General features: G+C 34.5%; 1 protein-coding gene across 2 annotated transcripts in view; it reads left to right on the plus strand.

Moving 5' to 3' along the window:
- The first annotated feature begins 308 nt into the window (after positions 1-308).
- Positions 309-23789, plus strand: part of LOC140435021 (cytochrome P450 4V2-like) — a 56512-nt gene continuing 33031 nt past the window's right edge. Inside the window, exon 1 of one of the 2 annotated variants that reach the window (XM_072523682.1) lies at positions 309-583. In XM_072523682.1, coding sequence (XP_072379783.1) covers positions 436-583 — 148 coding nt within the window. In that variant the 5' untranslated portion in view covers positions 309-435. Of the gene's footprint in view, positions 584-10650; positions 10761-23789 lie in introns of those variants that run through there. The other variant, XM_072523683.1, reaches the window with a different exon arrangement.

Below are 23789 nucleotides of genomic sequence, written 5' to 3' on the forward strand. Positions count from 1 at the left end.
GTATATCTTATTACTTTCTTATTATTTTTATTTAATTTCCTCTAGTTCATCTTTATTTAAACATTTTTATTGCGGTTTACAGCATTAGTAGTTATTAAATATTTATTTTTTGTAAAAGTCAGTATGTTCAACTATATTTATATGTTGATTGGTCTATAAATTATGATACTTGATAAATGCATAAATTAAGTTATTTGATAACAAAACAGTAAATGTAATTTTATATACTGTTCTGGAAGATTTCAGAACAAATTGCTCAAATACGTAGGTCATGGCCTTCCATTTACATGATTTCTTGTCACCTAGATTCGTGTAATGATACTACTGCCTTTTATAGAGTAAAATAATGCATGTTGTAATGGTCGTAGTAGTTTCTGCTGGTATTTATTTTTATTAGTATCCATTTAACTTGAGTTGAATGAGTTTGTGGTTAAAATGATTTTACTGGTTACTATCTTATTTTTTCTGGTTTTATTTTATTTTTATTCAAACAGAAAAATTTACTTTTTATCGTGGAAATTAAGTGGACCACCAGCTTTACCTATTATTGGAAATGGACTAACATTTTTTTGTAAAGACAGCGGTAAGTTGTTGCAAACATTTATAGTTTTCATTAAAAAACAGTTATTTAAAGGAGTGGTCGAAAAAACGTTATATGTAAAGAATAGGTTAGTGACAGAAATGAAAAAAAAAACATAGTTGTTTTTTTTCCAAGATAATTTTGTCGATGAGAGTAGGAGAGCAATAGCTACAAAAGGTTATAGTAATTTGAAAAACGTTATTTAATAAATTACAGATATGGAACTCATTTTTGTGAAAAATACATATTAGAAAAGGGGGGTTACTATCTTATTTTTTCTGATTTTATTTTATTTTTATTCAAACAGAAAAATTTATTTTTTATCGTGGAAATTAAGTGGACCACCAGCTTTACCTATTATTGGAAAGGACTAACATTTTTTTGTAAAGACAGCGGTAAGTTGTTGCAAACATTTATAATTTTCATTAAAAAACAGTTATTTAAAGGAGTGGTCGAAAAAACGTTATATGTAAAGAATAGGTTAGTGACAGAAATGAAAAAAAAAAACATAGTTGTTTTTTTTCCAAGATAATTTTGTCGATGAGAGTAGGAGAGCAATAGCTACAAAAGGTTATAGTAATTAGAAAAACGTTATTTAATAAATTACAGCTATGGAACTAATTTTTGTGAAAAATACATGTTAGACCTGGGCGGATCTCTTTTGAGGTGGATGTGAGAGGTGGCATTCTAATTTTTGTAGAAAAAATTGTTTGATAACTTCAGTAATAATAATTGACTTGCCTCTCAAATAGGTCGAGAATATTAATAAAAAAATGATTAAAAACATTGAGGTTTTTTCTACTTATTATTTGCTCATAACGTTAAAACTATTTATTTGGGAGAAAAATCGTAAAAAAATAAAATAGCGTTAATTAAATTTTCTGTAGAATACGATAGGCTTAAAATGATTTAATTTATTACTCTTGATGCAAAATTAATATAACTTAGATTGGAGTTAACACCTTCATAATTCGTTCAAAAAATCTCTATAATATAGTTAAACAGCTCAACAAATATCATTAAAATTAATTCAATAGATTTTAAAGAATAATTTTACAATCTAAATTTTGTTTTAAATTGAAATTCTTTAAAATCTCGCACAACAAAAATTAAATTATATAGAAGTTAGCCAAAAAACAAAAATGCTTTAAATCAAGCAAAACGCCATAAATCGTGAAAAACACAGTAAAACTCGAAAATCCCGAAAAATGCTCAAAATTATGAAAAACATCGAAAACCTCGAAAATCGCGAAAAATGCTGAAAATCACGAAAAACATAAAAAATGAAAAACACTCAAAAATTACGAAAAATGGTGAAAAACACGTAAAACATGAAAATCGCAAAAAATTCTGAAAATCACGATTAACACCGAAAAACTCGAAAATCGAGAAAAATGCTGAAAATCACGAAACACCGAAAAACACGAAGATCGCGAAAAATGCTGAAAATCACGAAAAACACCAAAAAACACGAAAAACTCCTTCCATGCTCCTTCTATCTCTCTACTTGGTCATTTGTTGTAGTAAATAATTCGCCTGTCTTGGATCTTACATTGTTTAAACAGTTGGTTCCATTTTTTGTTAGTCGTCTAGTAATTTCGTATAGTTCTCTAGTTATGTTGTGTTGTGCAACTATTTCAGCCAGTTGCGGCAGTTCTTCAGCCCACCTTCTTTTGTTTTTTCTTGCATTTCTTTTAACTGCTTTATTTATTGTTTTATATTTTTGTTGTCGATTCGCTCTTTCTTCTACAGTTCTTGCTTACAAAATATCGTTGGATATGCAGAGTAACTTTTTATGTGTCAAAAACTGGCAAATTTTTATATGGTTTAGTTTTTGTTGTGCGAGATTTTAAATAATTTCGATTTAAAAAAAATGATAACAAAATTATTAGGCGAAACCTATTAAATTGCAATAAACTTTTTGCATATAATCCAAGTAAATATAAAGTATGATCTGGTGCTCCTCATTTGTGTTTTTTTACTACACCCTGTATATATATATATATATATATATATATATATATATATATATATATATATATATATATCTATATATTGATGGCACGCTATATACATCATATGTACTATATGTCTTACGTCGTTTGATTTAATGTGTCGTACTTATGTCATATGTTAGTATTAGGCTAGTTGTTTATTTTGTAATCAGTCAGAAGCCTTCCTTAGGTCAATACATCAATTTTACGTCATATTTACCTTAAGCTTTATATATATATATATATATATATATATATATATATATATATATATATATATATATATATATCTACGGCATAAAGTGGACTCCGCCCATGTTAAAATTCAGGTTCAAGTGAGCTCCGTGGTCAAGTCGACACCGATATACGGAGCTCACTTGACCATTCCATAATATTGGCTCTGTCGATTCGTCAACATGTATAGTTTCATAATTTTTAAAAATTTTGTGGAGCCCTTAAGTACCCCTGTATCATGAATGTATATTGCTTAGTTCACGTGTATATCTTATAGGGGTCGTTCAGATCTTTTTCATTGTATATTGGAACCATAGGTATATCGGTTTAAGTAAGCTCTGATAGTTTGGCAACTCTGCCATTAAGCTGTATACTTCTCGCGTATAGTCTGAACGGTTTATATGGACTCCTTATTTTTGTTATCATTCAAACGCATTACATTGTGTAACAGATATGAATACTATTAACTACCTGTTTTTGGTAGGTACGTGCTTTTCTAAAAATAGCTTTATAGATACAAAAGGATTTTGTTACCAAATTGGATTTTTTTCACATGCGGAAATTTCCTAATGTATTTTGTTAACGTGAGTATGTCTTCATACGTTTTATTTAAGAATTCGATAGATAAGAACTTCTTTTATTTTATCCATTGTTTTATGATATCTTTTATACAGATTTTTTATTATTTTATTTCTTGTTTTATCTGTGTACTACAGATAGTAGTGCACAAAAAAAAGAAGAATGCTTAATTTATCTAACAACAATTATACCACTTCACCCATATTACATACTTACACCCATATTACATACTGAATGTTTTATCTCCTATTTAGGGGTAATATGTAGTCAATATAAGTGTAGTTAGTGTCAAATTTGCAATGATCAATATAAGTAATAGCTTACTGACTGTACTTTACATGTTTAGTTCAAATAAATAAACCTTGTCCCTTCAGAAAAGAGCGATTGGAATGGCAAAGTCAACTAAGAAAGTGTAATGAATCTTGTATCACCCCAGATTCACACAGGTTAACCGGTGTTTGAAGGCAAGAGTCCTCATTGCAGATTTAAGGAAGATAACTACCATAAGGAAGTTCCTTTCGAGAGTTCAGATGGCGAGAAGCAGCTTATTTTTTTTTTGTATGTCTTGCAGATGTGTTGGTCTAGCTAGTTATTCCTCGATTCTAGTCATAAAATGGGTTGTTATTCGTGGAGTGGATGTTACGAATCTAGACTTTGTTTCTTTTGTTCTCTAGCTACTTATCTTCGGATATTATGTGGATTGATAACTACGATATTGTAGAGCTTATGTATGGATGTGAGTCTTAATATCCGCTGAATTTGGCTGACTAATTTATAGCTAAATCTACGTGTTAAGTATGTATTGATATCACCCATACAAGCAAGGTATATTCGGCAGCAGAAGCATAGAGTTTAAGCGTCTACGTTTTAAGAGTGGAAGGATGTGCTTCCCATTTTTAGCTGACAAGTTCGCGAAGAATATTATTTTTCTAGTTCTAGTTTTCCATTTAGTTTTAAACAAAGTTCTGTGAATTACAAAGTGTGTTTAAGGATTTCATGACACTATTGGTTCAGGTATATGTTCATATTTGTGAAAGCGTCTCTGTTAGGGACATTGAAGGAGCCCGCCTGACTTTTTCCAGGGTTTGGCTTAAAATTAATTTATAATCTATTTTTATTGTGTTTAAGATATGATATTTAGATTTTTCTCCACTTCAGCAACAAAATTTTTTGGTTGTGCAACAATAGATGTATCGTCTACAAAATAAAAGTCCTAGTATTTACTGGTATGGGTTGTGTAAATATTATACAGTGTAGGTGCCATTACGGTACCCCAAGGAAGACCGTTCTACTACGTTCTCCATCTTCATCTTCTATTCTTATCATTGAGTGATACGGAAAATCTTCTGTTGTGTAGGCATACGCGGATAATACAGCGGTCTTTGCTGTGTTGGGCAAGATTTAGTATGTGTAACGAACATGATCTATCCTGTCATATATTGCCACTTTTATCTTTTAATTGAAGTTTTTCTTCTAATATCGGTTTATATTAAGGATCATATGCAGAAGTATTTTGTATAGCTGAAAAAATAAATAGATATATTGGCCGATAGCTTTTGTGGTCATTGGGGTTTTTGTCAGGTTTAAGCAAGGCCACAACTTTGTCTTTGCTTTGCTTGTCTACACACTTTTTATATTAGCCATTGTTGTATTTTTTTGTCCAAATTTTATAATTAGTTTTGTGCTTAGATCCTCAGTCAGGAGCCGTAATATTGTTCATAATATACGTGGATAGTGGATCCAAATTCAACATCGTTGAAAGGTTTCCTCAGCTGACTTGTTTGTCCTCTCTCATTTTATGTTTTTCTTTGCCGGCATTTATTATGTTTATTTCGTTATTTTCAGCGATCAGCTTAATACCAAATACCCTAGGTTTAGCCCTCTATTTGCTTCCTGCAGTAGAAATACGTCACTTAAGTAAAGTAGAGTGTCTTTATCTATAGATATGTCCTTAATATTTATAGACATAATTAGAATAGTTGGTCCTAAAAAGGACCGAATTGATAAAAATCATATTGAACGGGTGATTGAAGAATTAACCGATTTAACAATTATTCATTACCCAGAGTACGCTCGATTGCGGTGGTCTTATTGTTACTTCAAATTTCGTGAAGGCTTCCACGATGAACTTCATAAAATGACTAATCTTTTACTTTTCAATAAAAATTTAAATTTTACATACTGTTACTTTTAGACGATATTTCGAGTCAGATTTGTTTAGTAATAACTGTACTTAATATATAGTCTCTTTGTGAAATGAGCTTGTAATATCGGTTTACAACACATATATGGATAATAAGAAAATAAACAGGTTAAAATGTGACAACAAATTGCTATATAACAGTACGAGACAATATTCATAAGCTATCAGCTGTAAAAGTCATTGCCTTTTTTCCTGTCGTATCATATTTTAGCATATCATATTTTGAGTGAAATTGATTCTAAATTCGTCTAATAATATTAAGTTTTTAAAACAGCTGTGTTTTTATGCTCATTCGTTCACCCTTTGTAAAGCAGTCTGTGTAAATATAAGGGATTTATATAATCTTTTCATTTCGTACTCTTTTCGTTTCATAATTATAGTTTTCTTGCTTTTATTTTCTATGGTAATACATATACATACCCAATTCAAAAGGGTGAAAATCAGCGAGTTCTAAATTGAACATAAACATTATTCTCTCTTTCTCCCTATACCTTATATAAAGATCATCGTCATCATATAGTCCGAACGCAACAAGATTCTATTGCCTTTTCTTGTTTTTTTTTCTCCTCATTCCTATTGAAAATAAAGCCACGTAAATTCCGTTTATAAAAGTTATGTCAATATTTCTGAAGTGCCTTTTCTAGGATAATTATTTAAGCCTAGTTCGTTTGATTACATGCAATTGATTTGATAGTCCACAACAGATAAGTATTGATTTTAGGAAGGATAGCAGGTGTTAGTCCCGTTATTCCTAAATCTAACCGTATGTTACCTCCCCCTTCATTTGTGGAAGTCCTAAGGGCATTTTTTCTTTTGGGGCATCCTCCCAATTTAACTTGGCAATGCAGTAATTATAGAGTCTTTGGATAAAGCCAGCGCAACTTTAGCATTGAGATTTAGTTTCTTGTACGACGTTGCTATCTTTATATATGTGTTTGACCTTGTAAGTCGGAAAATACCTCTGCTGGCTTTTCCAGCAATCCTGGTCTAATTAATACGTTCTCGTCACGTATCCACACATTAGCACTGGTTTGATCACTATTTTATATAAAATATCCTGATTTTAGAGATTCGAATTACACTTCTGGATTTAAATTGCCAAACTTAAATGGAGCTTCGCGGGGTCAGACTGCTAGACAAAAAGACCAACGTTGGAATACTACAATACAACATTGGAGACCTTACGAAAGTAAACGACCAAGAGGAAGACCACAGATGAGATGGGTTGATGATATTAAAAGAATAGCTGGAACAAATTGGAAATATGTTGCTCAGGATAGAGACCGATGGAAGGAGTTAAGAGAGGCCTATGTCCAAACGTGAACGACACAAGGCTAAGAAGAAGAAGAAGATGCTTTTTAGCAAGTTGGTACTTGCTCTTACTTCTAAATTGACAGATCAGCTGTTTAACTGCCTGTACTGAACTTTCTTCTTTATTTTGCAAATATATATATGAAAACTAATAAAACTCTGGCATGCCGTTGATTAAAATATTGGATACCCTATACTATTGAATCAACGGAAATACTAAGATCACACGGGGAGAATATTATGGGTTATTTCTGGTTTCGTCATAATTTACACTGAAATTACTAACAAGAGAGTGCTCTCACTTCCACATGTCCAAATTGATATATAGTACCAACAGATGCTAGTTATATACCATCAGTACTAATAAAATAGAAACTATCAAATTAATGTCAATTTCTTTGAATAATCAAAACAATCGAAAATATATACCAAAACAACACAATAAAAGTAAAAGTAGAAGAAGAACTAACCGACCCTATTGAAGCTGGCAATATTTAGCTTCAACTAGCAATTTAAATTAAAGGACCAATTTGACAAAAATCATATTAAAGGGGTGACTGAAGAATTAGCCGATTAATTAATTAATCATTACCCTGGATATGCCCGATTGTGGTGGTCTTCTTAGTACTTAAATTTTCGTAAAGGCTCGTTCTTTCAACCCCATAAGTAATGCCTAATGTTTTACTTTTTATTCAAAATTTAAATTTTACATGCCGTGTATTACTTTTTGACGATATTTCGAATTAGATTTGTATAGTAATAATTTAAGGTATTAAAGAGCCTCTTTGTGGAAAATAAATAAGTTTGTGATATGGTTCGCAACTCATAGGTATATAGATAATAAAAAAATAAACAGTTAAAATAAGTGTAAAAAACTTCAACTCTATACATCGGCGCCATTGTTCAGGTGATGGGTTTATCACAGATATCAAAGGTTACATTTTAATTCAAGGTTCTATTTGCGTATTTTCAATATTAAAAGAGTAGGAAAAGACATGTTTATGCTTTTATTATTTTTTTAAATCTATTCTATTTCCTTTCTAGAGTTCCGTCTTGTTTGAACGACCTGTGTTCTTTTTTCAATTGGGCACTTGTCCAAGGCTATGACAAATACTCTCTCCTCTGCTATTCTACATTAATATGACTGATTCATTATTTTCTCTAAACACTCTGTCCTCTGCTATTCTACAATAATATGACTGATTCATTTTCTCTTTCTTGCAGCTATTTTAATGTTTATCCTGTGTATCTTTTTCTTCTTCTTCTTCTTCTTCTTCTTTTTATATAGACATGACTCTGTCTGTTTTTCAATGTGCCTCCAGTAAGTTGCCGTTCCATGGTTTTCGTGGTCTTCCTACTGATCGTCTTCCTATTGGGTAACCTTCTCTTGCCGTCTCTAATACTCTATTTGTTGTCATTCGACTTATATGATCGTTTCATTCTACTCTTCTATTTCTTAACCAGTTCTTGATGTTCTCCACCTTGCATCTACGTCGTATATCTGTACTTCTAGCTCTGTCCCATGGTGTCTTACCATCAATTTTTGTGTTTTATCTCTGCTGCTTCTATGTGTTCTATGACCTGTGTCAGGTCTTGTTTCTGCTGCGTATGTCATTGTTGGTCTGATAACTGTTTTGTAAATTCTGCCTTTGGTTTCTTTCCCGATATTTTTATTTCTTCATATTTTTCATTTAGGCAGCCCGCGTCTCTGTTTGCTCTATTCAGTGGATCTTCCACATCAGTTTCGAGCTTTCCGTAGCTAGATTATGTGATACCTAGATATTTAAACTCCATCACTTGTTCTATTAGCTGACCTTCCAGCTCCAATTAAGATCTTAGTAAACTTGCTGTTATAACCATGCATGTTGTCTTTTTTTTTGGAGAAATTAACATGTTAAATTTTCTGGCGGTTATATGAAATTGGTGTAGCATACGTTGTAAATCATCTTCACTTTGAAAGAATAGTATTGCGTCGTCTGCATAGCAGATTATTTTAATTTGTTTTTCTCCCATTTGGTATCCTCTTTTATTTCTTACTTTTTTATTATTTCATCCATAATTTGGTTGAACAATAGCGGACTCAGGGAATCTCCCTGTCTTATCTCATTGCCAGCTTCAATAGGGTCGGTTAGTTCTTCTTCTTCTTTTACTTTTATTGTGTTGTTTTGGTATATATTTTCGATTGATTTGATTATTCAATAAAATTGACATTAATTTGATAGTTTCCATTTTATTAGTACTGATGGTATATAACTAGCATATGTTGGTACTATATATCAATTTGAACATGTGGAAGTGAGAGCACTCTCTTGTTAGTAATTTCAGTGTAAATTATTACGAAACCACTAATAACCCATAATATTCTCCCCGTGTGATCTTAGTATTTCCGTTGATTCAATAGTATAGGGTATCCAATATTTTAATCAACGGTAAGCCAGAGTTTTATTAGTTTTCATATATATATTTGCAAAATGAAGAAGAAAGTTCAGTACAGGCAGTTAAACAGCTGCTCTGTCAATTTAGAAGTAAGAGCAAGTACCAACTTGCTGAAAAGCATCTTCTTCTTCTTAGCCTTGTGTCGTCCACGTTTGGACATAGGCCTCTCCCAACTCCTTCCATCGGTCTCTATCCTGAGCAACATATTTCCAATTTGTTCCGGCTATTCTTTTAATATCATCAACCTATCTCATCTGTGGTCTTCCTCTTGGTCGTTTACTTTCGTAAGGTCTCCAATGCTGTATTGTAGTATTCCAACGTTGTTCTTTTTGTCTAGCAGTCTGGCCCGCGAAGCTCCATTTAAGTTTGGCAATTTTTGTTGCTATGTTCTCGACTTTTGTTTTGGATCTTACCCAGTGGTTTCTCTTTTTATCTGACAGTCGTATACCTAACATTGCTCTTTCCATTGTTCTTTCTGTTGTGGCTAGTTTATTCATGTTTGCCTTGGTTAGGGTCTAGGTTTGCATTCCATATGTCATGATAGGAAGGATGTATTGGTTGAGCACTTTGCTCCTCAAGTATTGGGGTATTTTGCGGTTCTTAAGCATCCAACTAAGTTTTCCAAATCCTGCCCATGCTAGTCTTGCTCTTCTAGTAATTTCCGCACTTTGGTTCTCTTTGTCAAGTCTCAGGATTTGGCCTAGGTAGATTTACCTTTTGGCCTGAAAAGCATACCAAACACAAAAGGGATAATAAAATGTACTGCACAAACTATTGCGATATAAGATATATATATATAAGCTATATATCTGTTAATTATTAGGATATACAGTATTTTTTCTAATACACCTGGAACGATTGAGTGAATAGGTGAACTATCAAATAGGAGGCTATTAGTGTAGAATTAGAAAAACTAATAAATTGTTGATCAATTATTTACTATTAGGCAGTTAATGAGAATTGTTGGTAATACAAAAAAAACATTAAACTAGTTATTTATAGATTTTAAACAAACACATGATATAATCATAAGAATAAAACTATGAAATACCATTGCAGAACTAGGCTTACCTAAGAAACTAATTAATTTAACAAGGAGTAATCTCAGAGATTTCAAGGAAAACTGTCGACTTATTTTCAAATGTACTGCAAAGTGCTTTAAAAAATTTAAACAAATTAGCGTAACATCTGTTTTGAAAACTAAATATTATGAGACGAATTGGGGATATTATATTACACAAACTAAACCGCTTGCCTACAAAAAATATCAGGAAAATATGATACGGCGAAAACGACTAATGACTTTACAGCTAATTGCCACATAAGTATCAATCTAACTATAGCTCACAAAATGGGTTCAATTACATTGGAATTTTTAAATTTTTCGTGATAAAATGAAGTGATTGATTGTTGTTTTGAAAAGGTAAGTTGTTTTTTATTTTTGTATTCCTATCATCTGATATTGTAATATCAACAACATTTTTCATAATATATTCTGAAATGCGCTTTCTATTACTGATAACGAACAAAAGTTTTTTTAACTTCTCGTTAATATAATTATGTAGGAATTTAGATTTTTATCTTGTTCTTACTATAGTGCTAAAGCACAAATGAATTTATAGTCTACCGTATTTTTTCCTAGTGGTCATAGTTTTTAATTGTAGTATAGCTTATGTGTTTATAATAACTAGCACATAGAAAATAATAAAATTTTGTAGCCTGTGCTTTATGTTTATTATCCTTTATTGTATTGGAACATCTAGAAGTATAGTAATACATTTTAATTGTTGAACAAAAGAGAAAATAAAAACACTTTTCGTGGTGTGCCACTTAACCATACACAAAATCGTACACAAATAGTCAAATGGTAGTAAAAGTTTCCGATATAGGCCGCCAGACGGCAAAGGCATCGCCGCGCTCGATGTCTATACTATGAAATGTTTTTCATATAGTCTTCGGATCAGATTTTTTCAAAACATTAAATTACATCTTTTTGTCTTTCTTTATTTAGGCTAACCGCTACTGTTTTTTTCTTCAGCGTTTCTTCTTAATCTACATTAATGTTATATTTACAATTCTTTCTGGAACGAGCTATAATTTTTCTCAAATAACCATTTTGTGTGGTTTAGTCGCCTTACGGTTTAGCGTGCTTTGGCTCTTTAAAGTCCCTTTTAATATTAATATCGTTTGAGAAATTTTTCCCAGATGACTAAATAAATTTCTTTAACATACAAGAGAGAGGACGTAGAGTAGGGCATAACGTAACTTAGATGTTGAATGAAAACTGCAAATTGCTGCTTATATTGATAAATACCACTCCTCATACCTAATATCTTTTGTACCCATCTTTGCTGTGTTGGGCAAGATTTAGTATTGGTGACGTACATGATCTTTCCTGTCTATAGCAACTTTTGTCTTTTAATTTGAGTTTTTCTTCTGTTTTACCTCTTGAGCAGTATTTTGTAAAGCTGACAAAATAAATATATTGACCGATAGCTTTTGTGGTCGTTGGAGTTTTTGCCAGGTTTAAGCAAGGCAACAACTTTGTCTTTGCTTTGTTTGTCTGAAGACTTTGGATATCAGTAACTGTTGTATTTTTGGTCCAAATTTTATAATAAGCTTTGTGCTCAGATCTTCAGTCAGTGCCGTACTATTCTTCATTATATACGTAGATAGTGGATCCAAGCTCAACATCGTTAAACGGTTCCTTCAGCTGACTGGTTTTGTCCTCTCTCATTTTAAGTTTTTCTTTGCTTCTTTGCCGGCAGAGATAGCACTTTTACATTTATTATGTGATTTTCAGCGATCAGCTTAATACCAAATACACTATTTTTTGCCCTCTATGTATTTTCTGCACTAGAAATACGTCACATTTGTGCTAAGCGCATATGTCTGATAAGGTTAAGTAAAGTAAAGTGTCTTTATCTCTAGATATGCCCTTAATATTTATAGACATTATTAGAATAATTGATCCTAAAAAGGACCGATTTGACAAAAATCATATTGACCGGGTGATTCTGATTAGCCGATTAATTAATTATTCATTACCCAGGGTACAACTGATTACGGTGGTCTTATTTGTACTCAAATTTTCGTAAAGGCTTTTCTTTTGAACCCCATAAGAAATGGCTAATTAACGTTTCATTAAAAATAATTTTACACACTGTTACTTTTAGACGATACTTCGAATCAGATTTGTATAGTAATAAGTATAGTTAATATGGAGTCTCTTTGTGAAAAGTAAATGAATTTGTAATATCGGTCACAACTGATATATGAATGATAAGGACATAAACGGTTAAAATAAAGTGCACAGAATTTTAACTAAATATATCGGCGCCATTGTTTAGGAGATGGATTTATCCCAGAGATTAAAGGTTAAATGTATATTCCAGGTTCTATCTACGTATTTTCATTACTAAAAAAGTATATTTAAAATAAAGGCCTTAAGATATATTTAGATTCTATGGAAATTAGAATCTATGGAAATTAGCAAATTAAAAAATACATACATAATTATTCTGAATGACAAAATTGAGACAAACAGTTGCCCCAAGTATTGTTTATATTGTAAAGGTTATCGTCATAGTATAGTCAGAACGCAACAAGGTTCTATTGGATTTTCTGCTTTTTGTCTCCTCATTCCTATTGAAAACTTAGCCACGTAAATAACGTTTTAAAAATATATATCAATATTTCTGTAGTGCCTTTCCTAAGATAACTTTTTTTAAGCCTACTTTGTTTGACTACATGTAATGGATTTGATAGTTCCCAACAGATAAGTATTGATTGTAGGTTGGATAGCAGTTGGTTGTACAGGCATGTGTTGATAAATATGATGGGGCGGTAGGTAGTCCCATTATTCCTAAATCTGACCATATGTTACCTCCCCTGTTGATTCGTGGACGTCCTAAGGGCATTTTTTCTCTCGGGGCATTCTCCCAGTTTAACTTGGCAATGCAGTTATTAGAAAGCCTTTGGATGTAGCCAGCGTAACTTTGGCGTTGAGATTTAGTCTCTTGTATGACGTTGCTATCTTTATATATCTGTTAGACATTGGCATTAGTTCCGGTTCGGTATTGGTTAGTATTCGGACCTTTGTAAGTTGGAAAATAGATCTGATGGCTTTTCTAGTAATCCTGATCTAATTAATACCTAAGTTTTACTTACATTGTTTTGTCAGCGTTCTCGTCGCATTTTCAGTCAATAGCACTGGTTTAATCACTGTTTTATATATCCTGATTTTAGGGATTTGTATTAGACTTCTGGATTTAAAAGTGTTATGTGGGTTATATTTACATCAGTTAGCTACCTGAATATATACCCTAATTTAATAATAAATATCTGGGAGCTTACATCAACAAAGAATTAGATTCAGACTAAGACTAAATGGCAAGGGCAGCGTTCTTAAAATTCAAGCAATTGTTCTGTGACAAAAATCTTAATACTGCGCTGAGACTGAGGTTTGTTGAATGTTACGTCTGGTCTCAACTATTGTACGGAGTAGAAATATGGACAGTAAAAGCGCAAATAGTTAGGAAGCTTCAAGCCTTTGAATTTTAGATATACCTGGAACACATACTAAGGAATATAAAGTCTTCTGCAGGCCATCATGCAGGGTAGAGTCGATGGCAAAAAGGGAATAGGTAGAAAGAGGAAGTCATGGCTGCGAAATATTCGTGACTGGACAAACATGACTGTAGACGAATTATTCCACGTTGCAAAAGACAGAGATACTTTTAGAAATGTGGTCGCCAACCTCCGTTAATGGGGACGGCATAGGAAGAAAAATAATGATACGCTAAACAAAAAAAAACAGAGATGAAGATAGTCGCCAAGAAACTCTGTGTTATAAAACAGTTGAATAAAATACAGATTCTCGATTCAAATATTCAAAAATTTAATGAACAGCTTACTAAAATAGAAATAACGTCTATTTAAAATGCAATTCATTAATGGCTCAAGGTACAAAGCAGTCCTAGCATCTGCTAATAATATTGATCTTATAAGAAACTCTCTCCGCAAACGACATCTTCAACAAAGTGAAGAGAGCACGAAAAATGTTTTACTTAAAATCAACAAAATAAAAACCAAATACAAGCGAATCAACAGAAGAAAGCAATTCAATACAGAGCATAATTCACTTAAGACCTGTTTTAATACATGAATGCGAATCATGGATAATGACTAAAACAAATAAGGAAGAACTCCGAATATTTGAAAGAAAAATAATAAGAAAACTTTTTTAACCTCATTATCATATTGCTACAAATCCGTATAGAATAAGAACACATACTAAATAAAGAAAGCTCTTATAAATATATTGTTTAGGAAAATAAATCGCTTAAGGTAGATCAGACACATGCATAGACGCCAAGATGTCAAACTTGGTTAAAAAACGTAAACTAATTTTTGAAACCAAATTCAGTATTTTGCTTTAATCTGTGCCTTCTAAGAATTGCAAGGAAAAACAGACGTTGATAAAACTGTTTGTTATTAGAGACATGGGGAATCTAAAAATTGCATTCCACAACATATCTCCTCAACTAAGCAAAAATCCATAACGAATTGGTTTCTAGTACTCGTACAGAGTATATCGGAATAAAAGGAAAAAGACAGTTAAGCAAGAAGAAAAGTGCAAGCATTTACGTTTTAAGGGTGAAAGGATGTGCGCCCCATTTTTAGCTGACAAGCTTGCGGAGCATACTATTTCTGGTCCTTAGTTTGCCTTTTAGTTTTAAACAAGATTCTGTGATTGACAACGTACGATATAAACTATCTACAAGGTATTTATAGGAAATTCAGAGTTCAAGGATTTCATCACACTATTGGATGTTCAGTTTTGTGAAAGCGCCTGTATTGGGAAAATTGAAGGAGCGTTCCTAAGATTTTCGGGGTTTGGCTTAAAATTAAATCGTAGTTCATTTTTATTATATTTAAGGCATCTACTAGATTTTTTTCCACTCCAGCAACAAAAGTTTTTGGTTGTGCAATGTATGGTCTACATGAAAATCCTAGTATCTACTGGTATCTGTTGATCATTTGTGTAAATGTAATACAGTGTAGGTGCCATTACGCTACCCCAAGCGAGACCGTTTGTCTGCGTTCTCCATATTACTGTTGTGAAATTTATTAATTGTTAAGTCTTTAATTTATAATGTCTTGTTCTTATCTTAATTCATTAAAAAGCACAATGACTGATATTTATTTATTTTCACTAAACATACATAATTTATTAAAAAGCGAACGTAACATTTTATCGCGAGCGCGTCGTCCGAATTAACTGTCTCTTCCAAATAAAGTTCCGTTATTATATACCAGTGCCGTTATCTCGAAAAATCCAAAACCTTCGATGGCGAAACGGTAAAGGCGAACTGGATTTCCCTCGCATTGGTTCTGGAAGGTCGCTCAGGTAAATCGAGGCCTCTCGTAAACTCTACAACAGATTAGAATAAAAACATGTTTTAAAGGTTAAAACTATGACTCATATTTTTACGTAACATTGCCCCCCTCTCAAAAGATGGTTCCTCCTGGAACCTTGTTGGGACTAGAACTGGAACGGTATGCTGGTATCGGCAACTGGACCCTCTTTTACAACTTCCAGTTGTATAAAAATGACAAGGGACGGTTTTCTCTCCGCACCAGTAACTATGCGGATTGCAACAGACTAACACCTGGACTTCGGTGTCTTTAAAGATCTCCTCCACCATATTTCGGATAACTCTCCAATCTAATTGGCGGCACTCCAACTTTGGCATGGCTAACTTTTGCACGTCGGACTCTAGTACGTGCCCTCTCAATTGAAGTAAGGCTTCCCATACATCTCGGTAGGTAGGTTGGTCACGGGCAGTGTCTTTTGTTACCAGGTAGAAAAGGTAACGTGATGCATCTTGGAGTTTCAAGGTTTTACCGGGAGCTGGCACTTGGCATTGAAGTTCTGCAACTCGACCAAACTTCCTTCGAAAGACGGATGCCAACCCTGGTGCGTCTTTGATACTGGCCGGGATGGTAAGGGCCAGCGAGTAGTCATCGGGGAGCTCGAGTAGATCTTGCTTTTCTTCAGTGGTAACACCATGTCTCGCTTTACCGGTACCTCCATAGGCACCCATGAATTCCTCAAACGTGAGGTCAAACACATCTTGGACTTGGTTTACTTCCACTTCTTCATCTACGTCGTGGTCACCTTCGAAAGATGCCAACCGGTTATGGTGTACTATCATCGGCTTTCCCCTCGGAATCTTGCTTATTCGGTAGATGACATCGTTGATCTTCTCCATGATGAGGTATGGACCTTCCCAAAACTGCTGCAATTTGGGAGAACAACCTTTTCGCTTCTTGGGATTATACAGCCATACTTTGTCGTTCTTCTTAAAGCAACCCTTTTCGGCTTGTGTATCGTACCGTTTCTTCATTCGGTCGCTAGCGATCTGAAGGTGGGAACGGACCAACTCATGTACATCGTCCATTCTTCTTCGTAATTCGATCACATAATCTTCACCTGCTACATCTTCTCCAGGTCGACACCCAAATTCTAGATCACAAGGTAGTCGCATTTCGCGTCCGAATAGGACTCTGGCTGGTGTCTGGCCCGTTGATTCGTTAACAGCAGATCTGTAGGCCATTGTGAAGAACGGAAGGTATTGGTCCCAGTCTCGCTGATGATCGGACACCATCTTTGTCAAATACTTGCCAACTGTCCTATTCATTCGTTCTACCATACCATCCGATTGCGGATGATACGCGGTAGTTCTTGTTTTCTTCATGCCTAGTCTATTACATATTCCTTGGAATAGATCACTTTCGAAGTTCCTGCCTTGGTCACTATGGATCTCCAAAGGCACTCCAAATCGGCTGATATATTCTTGGATCAACTTATCTGCAACGGTGGCGGCCTTCTGGTCTGGAAGTGCGTAAATCTCGACCCACTTAGTGAAGTAATCCATTACTACCAACATGTACTTGCCCCCATTTTCACTTTCTGGAAATGGCCCTGCAATGTCCAAAGCTATTCTTTCAAACGGGCTTCCAACATTATATTGTCTCATAGGAGCTCTCCTTTTTCGGTGAGGCCCGTTACTCGTAGCACAAATAGTACATTTCTTACACCAGTCTTTTACGTCGTCGGAACTGTTCATCCAATAAAACCGTTCCCGAATTCGCTGAAGGGTTTTCCTTACACCAAAATGCCCTCCCGATGGACTGTCGTGTAACTGACGAAGTACTTCGGCTATTCTGCTCTTTGGGATCACCAACTGTCTTCTCTTCTCTGAACCGTCATCATTTTCCAGGACTCGTTTAAGCAAGCCATCTTCGATGATAAATGAGTCCCACTGGGCCCAATACGTCTTAACTACTGAGCATAGGTTTGATATTTCCTGCCAAGGTGGTCGACGGTTTTCCTCTTTCCATTTTCGGATTTTCTGTATAACTGGATCTCTCTCTTGTTCTTCCCTTATCTTAGTAGGCGTCCAGTCGTCGTTGACAATCGTCGTTCTTAGCACTGCTGCTTCCTTGGATTCCGTTTTGTTGCAGTGGGGACACTCTGCTGGGCATGGCCGTCTGGAAAGAGAATCAGCGTTTCTGTGGCTAACTCCGGCTCGGTGCTCAATCTTAAAATCGTATTCTTGGAGTCGTTCGATCCACCTGGCTATCTGACCCTCTGGATTCTTAAACTGCATCAACCACTTAAGGGCGGCATGGTCGGTTCGGATTAAAAACTTCCTTCCATAGAGGTATTGATAGAAGTGCTCTACTGATTTCACTACTGCCAGAAGTTCTCTTCTCGTGACGCAATAATTCCGCTCAGGTTTTGAAAGAACTTTACTAAAATATCCGAGGACTCGTTCCTGTCCTCCTTGAATCTGAGACAGCACTCCTCCAATTCCCACATTACTTGCATCTGTATCTAAGATGAACTCTCCTTCTGGCAGTGGATACCCTAAAATTGGTGCTGTTATTAAATGCTTTTTCAAGGTCTCAAAGGCATTTTGGCAGTCTGTATCCCAGCGGTAATCTCTTGCTTCCTCCGTAAGTCGCGTTAATGGCTTAGCGATATCTGCAAACTTCTTAATAAACCTCCGGTAGTAAGTACATAGTCCAAGAAAACTTCTCACTTGATGTTTGTCAGTTGGTTTTGGCCATTCCTTAATGGAATCGATTTTTCCCTTATCCACGGCCACTCCTTCTTTACTGACTATATGACCCAGATAATTGACTTTACCTTGAAATAGCTGGCACTTCTTGGGGTTTAACATCAATTGGGCAGCTTTAAGTCGATTAAAAACGTTTTCTAAATTCCTCAAATGGTCTTCGAATGTCTCCCCCAAGACGATTATGTCATCTAAATAAACCAGGCATGTTTTCCAAGATAACCCTCTCAACACATTTTCCATAAGCCTCTCAAATGTCGCAGGAGCATTACAAAGTCCAAATGGCATAACGTTGAATTGCCACAATCCAGATCCTGTGGTGAAGGCTGTCTTTTCTTTATCGACTGGGTCCATTTCTACCTGCCAGTATCCAGACTTCAAATCCAAAGTAGAAAACAATTTACTTCCAGCCAATGTGTCCAATGTGTCATCGATCCGAGGCAGAGGATAACTATCTTTCTTGGTAACGTTGTTCAGCAAACGGTAATCCACACAGAACCTCGTCGTTCCGTCTTTCTTCTTAACCAGGACCACCGGAGAGACCCATGGGCTCGTAGAAGGTTCTATCACCCCGTCTTTCTTCATTTCCTGAACAATCGTTTCAGCTTCCTCTCTTTTCGCCTGTGGTAATCGTCGAGCTGTTTGACGAATTGGCTTAGCATTACCAGTATCAATTTTATGCTTAACAACGGTAGTTCTTCCCGTCTTCCCTCCTTTCGGTACGAAAATATCACGATACTGCCGAAGAAATTCCCTTAATTTCCTTTTCTCCATCTGATTTAGAGACTGTCCTGCAACTGCAACCATTTGGTCGAATTTGTCGTTGGAATTATCAGATGTTGTCGCCTGACGGATTATGGATGTCACAGGTACACAAGTTCCTACTTTTGTCTCTTTCTTTATGGTCACTGGGTAGTCGTTGACATTGATAAGTCTCACAGGAATTTCTTTAGCCGAAGTCACCAATTCCTTTCCAATTATGATTCCACGGCCAACCTCATCGTCGTGGTTCCAAGGCTCCATCATAACAGGTCTCCCTTCGTCTACAATTCCCTGTAGTCGCGCTACTATGATCGTTTCGCTTCTCGCAGGCACGACTGTATCTTCTGTAATGGCTGCTTGCACAGTGTTGTCATTATGTGGATGGAGAAATACCTCCTCGTTGCCAACTTTGATTACCTTATTCTTAAAATCCAATTGGAATCCATGCATATTCATTACGTCCATTCCTAATATAACATCCTCTTCGATGTCAGCAACTATAACAGTATGGACAAACTTTTCTGCCCCAATTCCCAATTGTACCTGGATTTCTCCATGAATGTTGGCATTTTCACCTGTAGCGGTCCGAAGTCGTAACCTCGTTGGTAACAGTTTCTTTCGGCTGTTTATAACTGTCGGGCGTATAATGGTTCTGGTCGCTCCGGTATCCACCAACAACGTATGTCTTTTACCATTTATTTCTCCGTCTACATATACACTATCTTCACGACATTTCAAAGAAGCTATTAGTATAAGAGGGTCTTTGGAAAAGTTCCGGGTCGAAGCTGCTCCCCTAAAGCCGACTCGTTCTGGTTTTTCCGATGGTGAGTTTCTTGATTTTATGGTCTTCGTTTTCTTGCATGTCATGCTTTTTATCAAATTAAAGAGCTGGTCAAGTTTATCTTCATCTCCTTCCTCTTTTACAGTCCTAACTTTACTGTACCCGCCAGAGGCCTGCGTAGCTGACTCGTATTCGAGGGCGGCGGATAAGACATCAACCAGCGTCTTGTGACGAGCTAATCGTAGTGTTCTCTGCATTTCATGATCACGAAGACCATCAATAAACGTTTGAACGGCCAATTTTTCCATCATGTCTTCGGGAGCTGTTGGATAAGCATATCGTACTAATCTGGCAATATCTACCTCATATTCTTGAAGAGCCTCATCTTTCTTCTGTCTACGATTTTTAAGCTGTGACTGATATACATGCTCCAAATGTTCGTGGCCATATCGCATATTTAACCTCTTCTTCAGTTGTTCGAAATCATCGGTCTCCTCTACGGCTATGGTCTGAAGCACATCTAAGGCATCTCCTCGAAGAGCGATAGTCAGGTTTACCGCCTTTTCTTTTTCAGACCATCCATTTGCTCTTGCGGCTGATTCGAACTGTTTCATGTAGTTGTTCCATGATGATTTTCCGTCGAAAGTTGGGACTTTAACATGAATAGAACCTCCACTTCCTTCAAATTTCGGCCGTGTCTCCAACTTACATTTCGTCTCGTCTTCTTTTATCTCCACTGTAATCGGATTGTTACCTCTCTCTGCTGTCCCTGTTTCCTCCATCTTCCTTTCCATTTCTTTCATCTTTTCTTCGAAGGCCAACATATCGGCAGCAACTTGATTTTTTAACGAAGATATTCTATCGTCGAGGGCAGACATCTCAGAAGTGACTTTAGAGATTTCCGAAGAGATGTTAGCAGAGACTTTGCTTTCCAGCGAAGAAATCTCGTTAGAAACTTTGTCTTCCAACGAAGCGATATCGCCGGAAACTTTGGCTACATCACCAGAAACTTTGGCTACATCAGAAGAAACTTTCGAAATCGACGAGAGGACAGCATCTTCAAATATATAAGTCTCTGGATCTAGTCCTTCTTCTAGCAAAGCGTTCTTTAGTCGTTGGACTAACTCAGCCTTTTTTCCGGTAGAAGCTAATTCTCTGTCTTCAAGATGTCGTCTTAAATTAGTCACTGTCAGCTCATAAATCGTAGCCATTTTCACAATTTATTTTATATTCACTTGTATTATTATTATAAGTCTAATTTATGTTCGATCTCACTCTGACACCATTTGTTGTGAAATTTATTAATTGTTAAGTCTTTAATTTATAATGTCTTGTTCTTATCTTAATTCATTAAAAAGCACAATGACTGATATTTATTTATTTTCACTAAACATACATAATTTATTAAAAAGCGAACGTAACATTTTATCGCGAGCGCGTCGTCCGAATTAACTGTCTCTTCCAAATAAAGTTCCGTTATTATATACCAGTGCCGTTATCTCGAAAAATCCAAAACCTTCGATGGCGAAACGGTAAAGGCGAACTGGATTTCCCTCGCATTGGTTCTGGAAGGTCGCTCAGGTAAATCGAGGCCTCTCGTAAACTCTACAACAGATTAGAATAAAAACATGTTTTAAAGGTTAAAACTATGACTCATATTTTTACGTAACATTACCATTGAATGATACGAAAAATCTTCTGTTCTGTAGATATACGCGAATAAAACGATGTTTACAGTTTGTCATACAGTTTTTGGAGAAATGTCCTCTAATTTAATGTGTCGTAGGCGGCATTTAGATTGACAAATACCACCCCTGATACCTGATATCTTTCGTACCCGTTGTTGCTTTTTGCAACAACGGGTACGTTATTACTTACGTTATAAGTATTACGAATAAAAATAAATAAGCAAGAAGAATATAAGTGAACCATATTTAAAATAAGTGACAGAAAAAAGAATATTATATATACATTTACTTCTAAATTAAAAATAAAATACTCGTATGCCTGATAACGAAAGATACAAAATTTACAAGCGACAAGGTATTTTTTAAAACAACCGAACATATATGTAATAATTGTAATAGATATGTTGGCTATAATCAAATTACCATAAAGTCACCGAAATATTTTATCTGAGTAATGACTCACTACTGATTGCTACGTTACGTTATACGATACATTTATAGTTAAAAACGAAATTAGGTGTTATGCCTCCTTATTATTTTAGTATCTGTTACAAGTTACATACTAAAGTATTATAGTAAGATATTGAATTCCCTACATTTAAAAATTGAAATATTGAAATTAGACAGTAAAAAATTATAATTTTAAGATTGATTTACAAATTATTATAATTTAAATTTTACTACTTTATGAAACAAATATTGTACATTATAAAACGTAGCAATCGAAACATCGGAACGTACATTTATATAATAAATTTTTCAGTGTCAATGCATTAAAAAAATACTAATACATAAAAATTGCCTTTTCCAAGCTTATAACAGACACTAACTTAAGTTTAAAAATAATTAAAGCAAGTAATATAAATTACCACCATAAAATATTTAACTACATTAACCAAGTATTTGTGAAATTTCGGGATGACTAAATTGATTGATATTTAAATAAATTTCAAGTTCCAAAATGTACCTGCTGTAAAATTTAAAAATCTACGACTAATCAAATTATTGGCAACATCGGAGGAGTTTAGTTGTGTACGGGGAAGAATACATACGGATCCCAAAAGTGTTTTACCCTATTACGGAGTTCATTTAATCCTACGTGATGGTCGGAGTCTACATAAAGCGCTACCCAGATAATAATATACACGGTGTATATTCTCCTGGAGTTAGTATAATACCGTTTTAGTACGGGGCCCACATTAACCGCTAGATCTATATATATATATATATATATATGTATATATATATGTATATATATATATATATATATATATATATATAAAGCAAATAGGTCTGTTATCATCCATAGTATTATGTGATATGTCGTATGTCGCTATATTGATCAATAACGAAGATTATGTTTAGTGTCCTTTTGGTAGTCTCTATTTGTTTTTCTATCTAAATATATTTTTTATATCCTCCCCTTACATTTGCTATGTCGCATGTTAGGATTCGATCAGTTGTTTATTTTGTACTCAGCCTGAGGCCCTTCTTTAAGTCAATAAATCAAAATGTATCTTATCTTATATCTATTTGTATTCATAGTGCCCTATAATATCTCGTATGTCACTATACGTCGATCAATAATGAAGATACTGTATAGTACCCTTTGGTAGTCTCCTTTTCTTACTTAATAAACTCATGGACACGAATATCGAATATTTTGAAATTTTTTAATTCTTTTTTTGTAGTTACTATTATTTCAAAATAATTTTAGATTACTGATTTTACTCATATAGTAGGCTGATGTACTCAATTGGTTTGAAACTTTTTGACGTTTATTCAACGTTTAGTGTCATTCGTACATTTTATTATAAAAAACCTTCTTCACGTAAATGAAAAACCATAGTAATTCGGTTATTTCTAGTTTAATCTATTAAGTTTAATTAAATATTGTTTTGATTCAAGTAAGTTTAAAACAAATATGCCACCAATTCAACACTGCGATGAAGCCCAAGCAGCACAGATTGTAATTTTGTACGAGGTAGCGTATTTGCGTCCGTTTGTAAACAAAAAATATCGCACGGAGTCTCAGGAGTAGTAAATCTATAGTTTCAAATATTTTAAAAAGG

Source organism: Diabrotica undecimpunctata, chromosome 2 (assembly GCF_040954645.1).
Source record: "Diabrotica undecimpunctata isolate CICGRU chromosome 2, icDiaUnde3, whole genome shotgun sequence".
Lineage (NCBI taxonomy): Eukaryota > Metazoa > Arthropoda > Insecta > Coleoptera > Chrysomelidae > Diabrotica > Diabrotica undecimpunctata.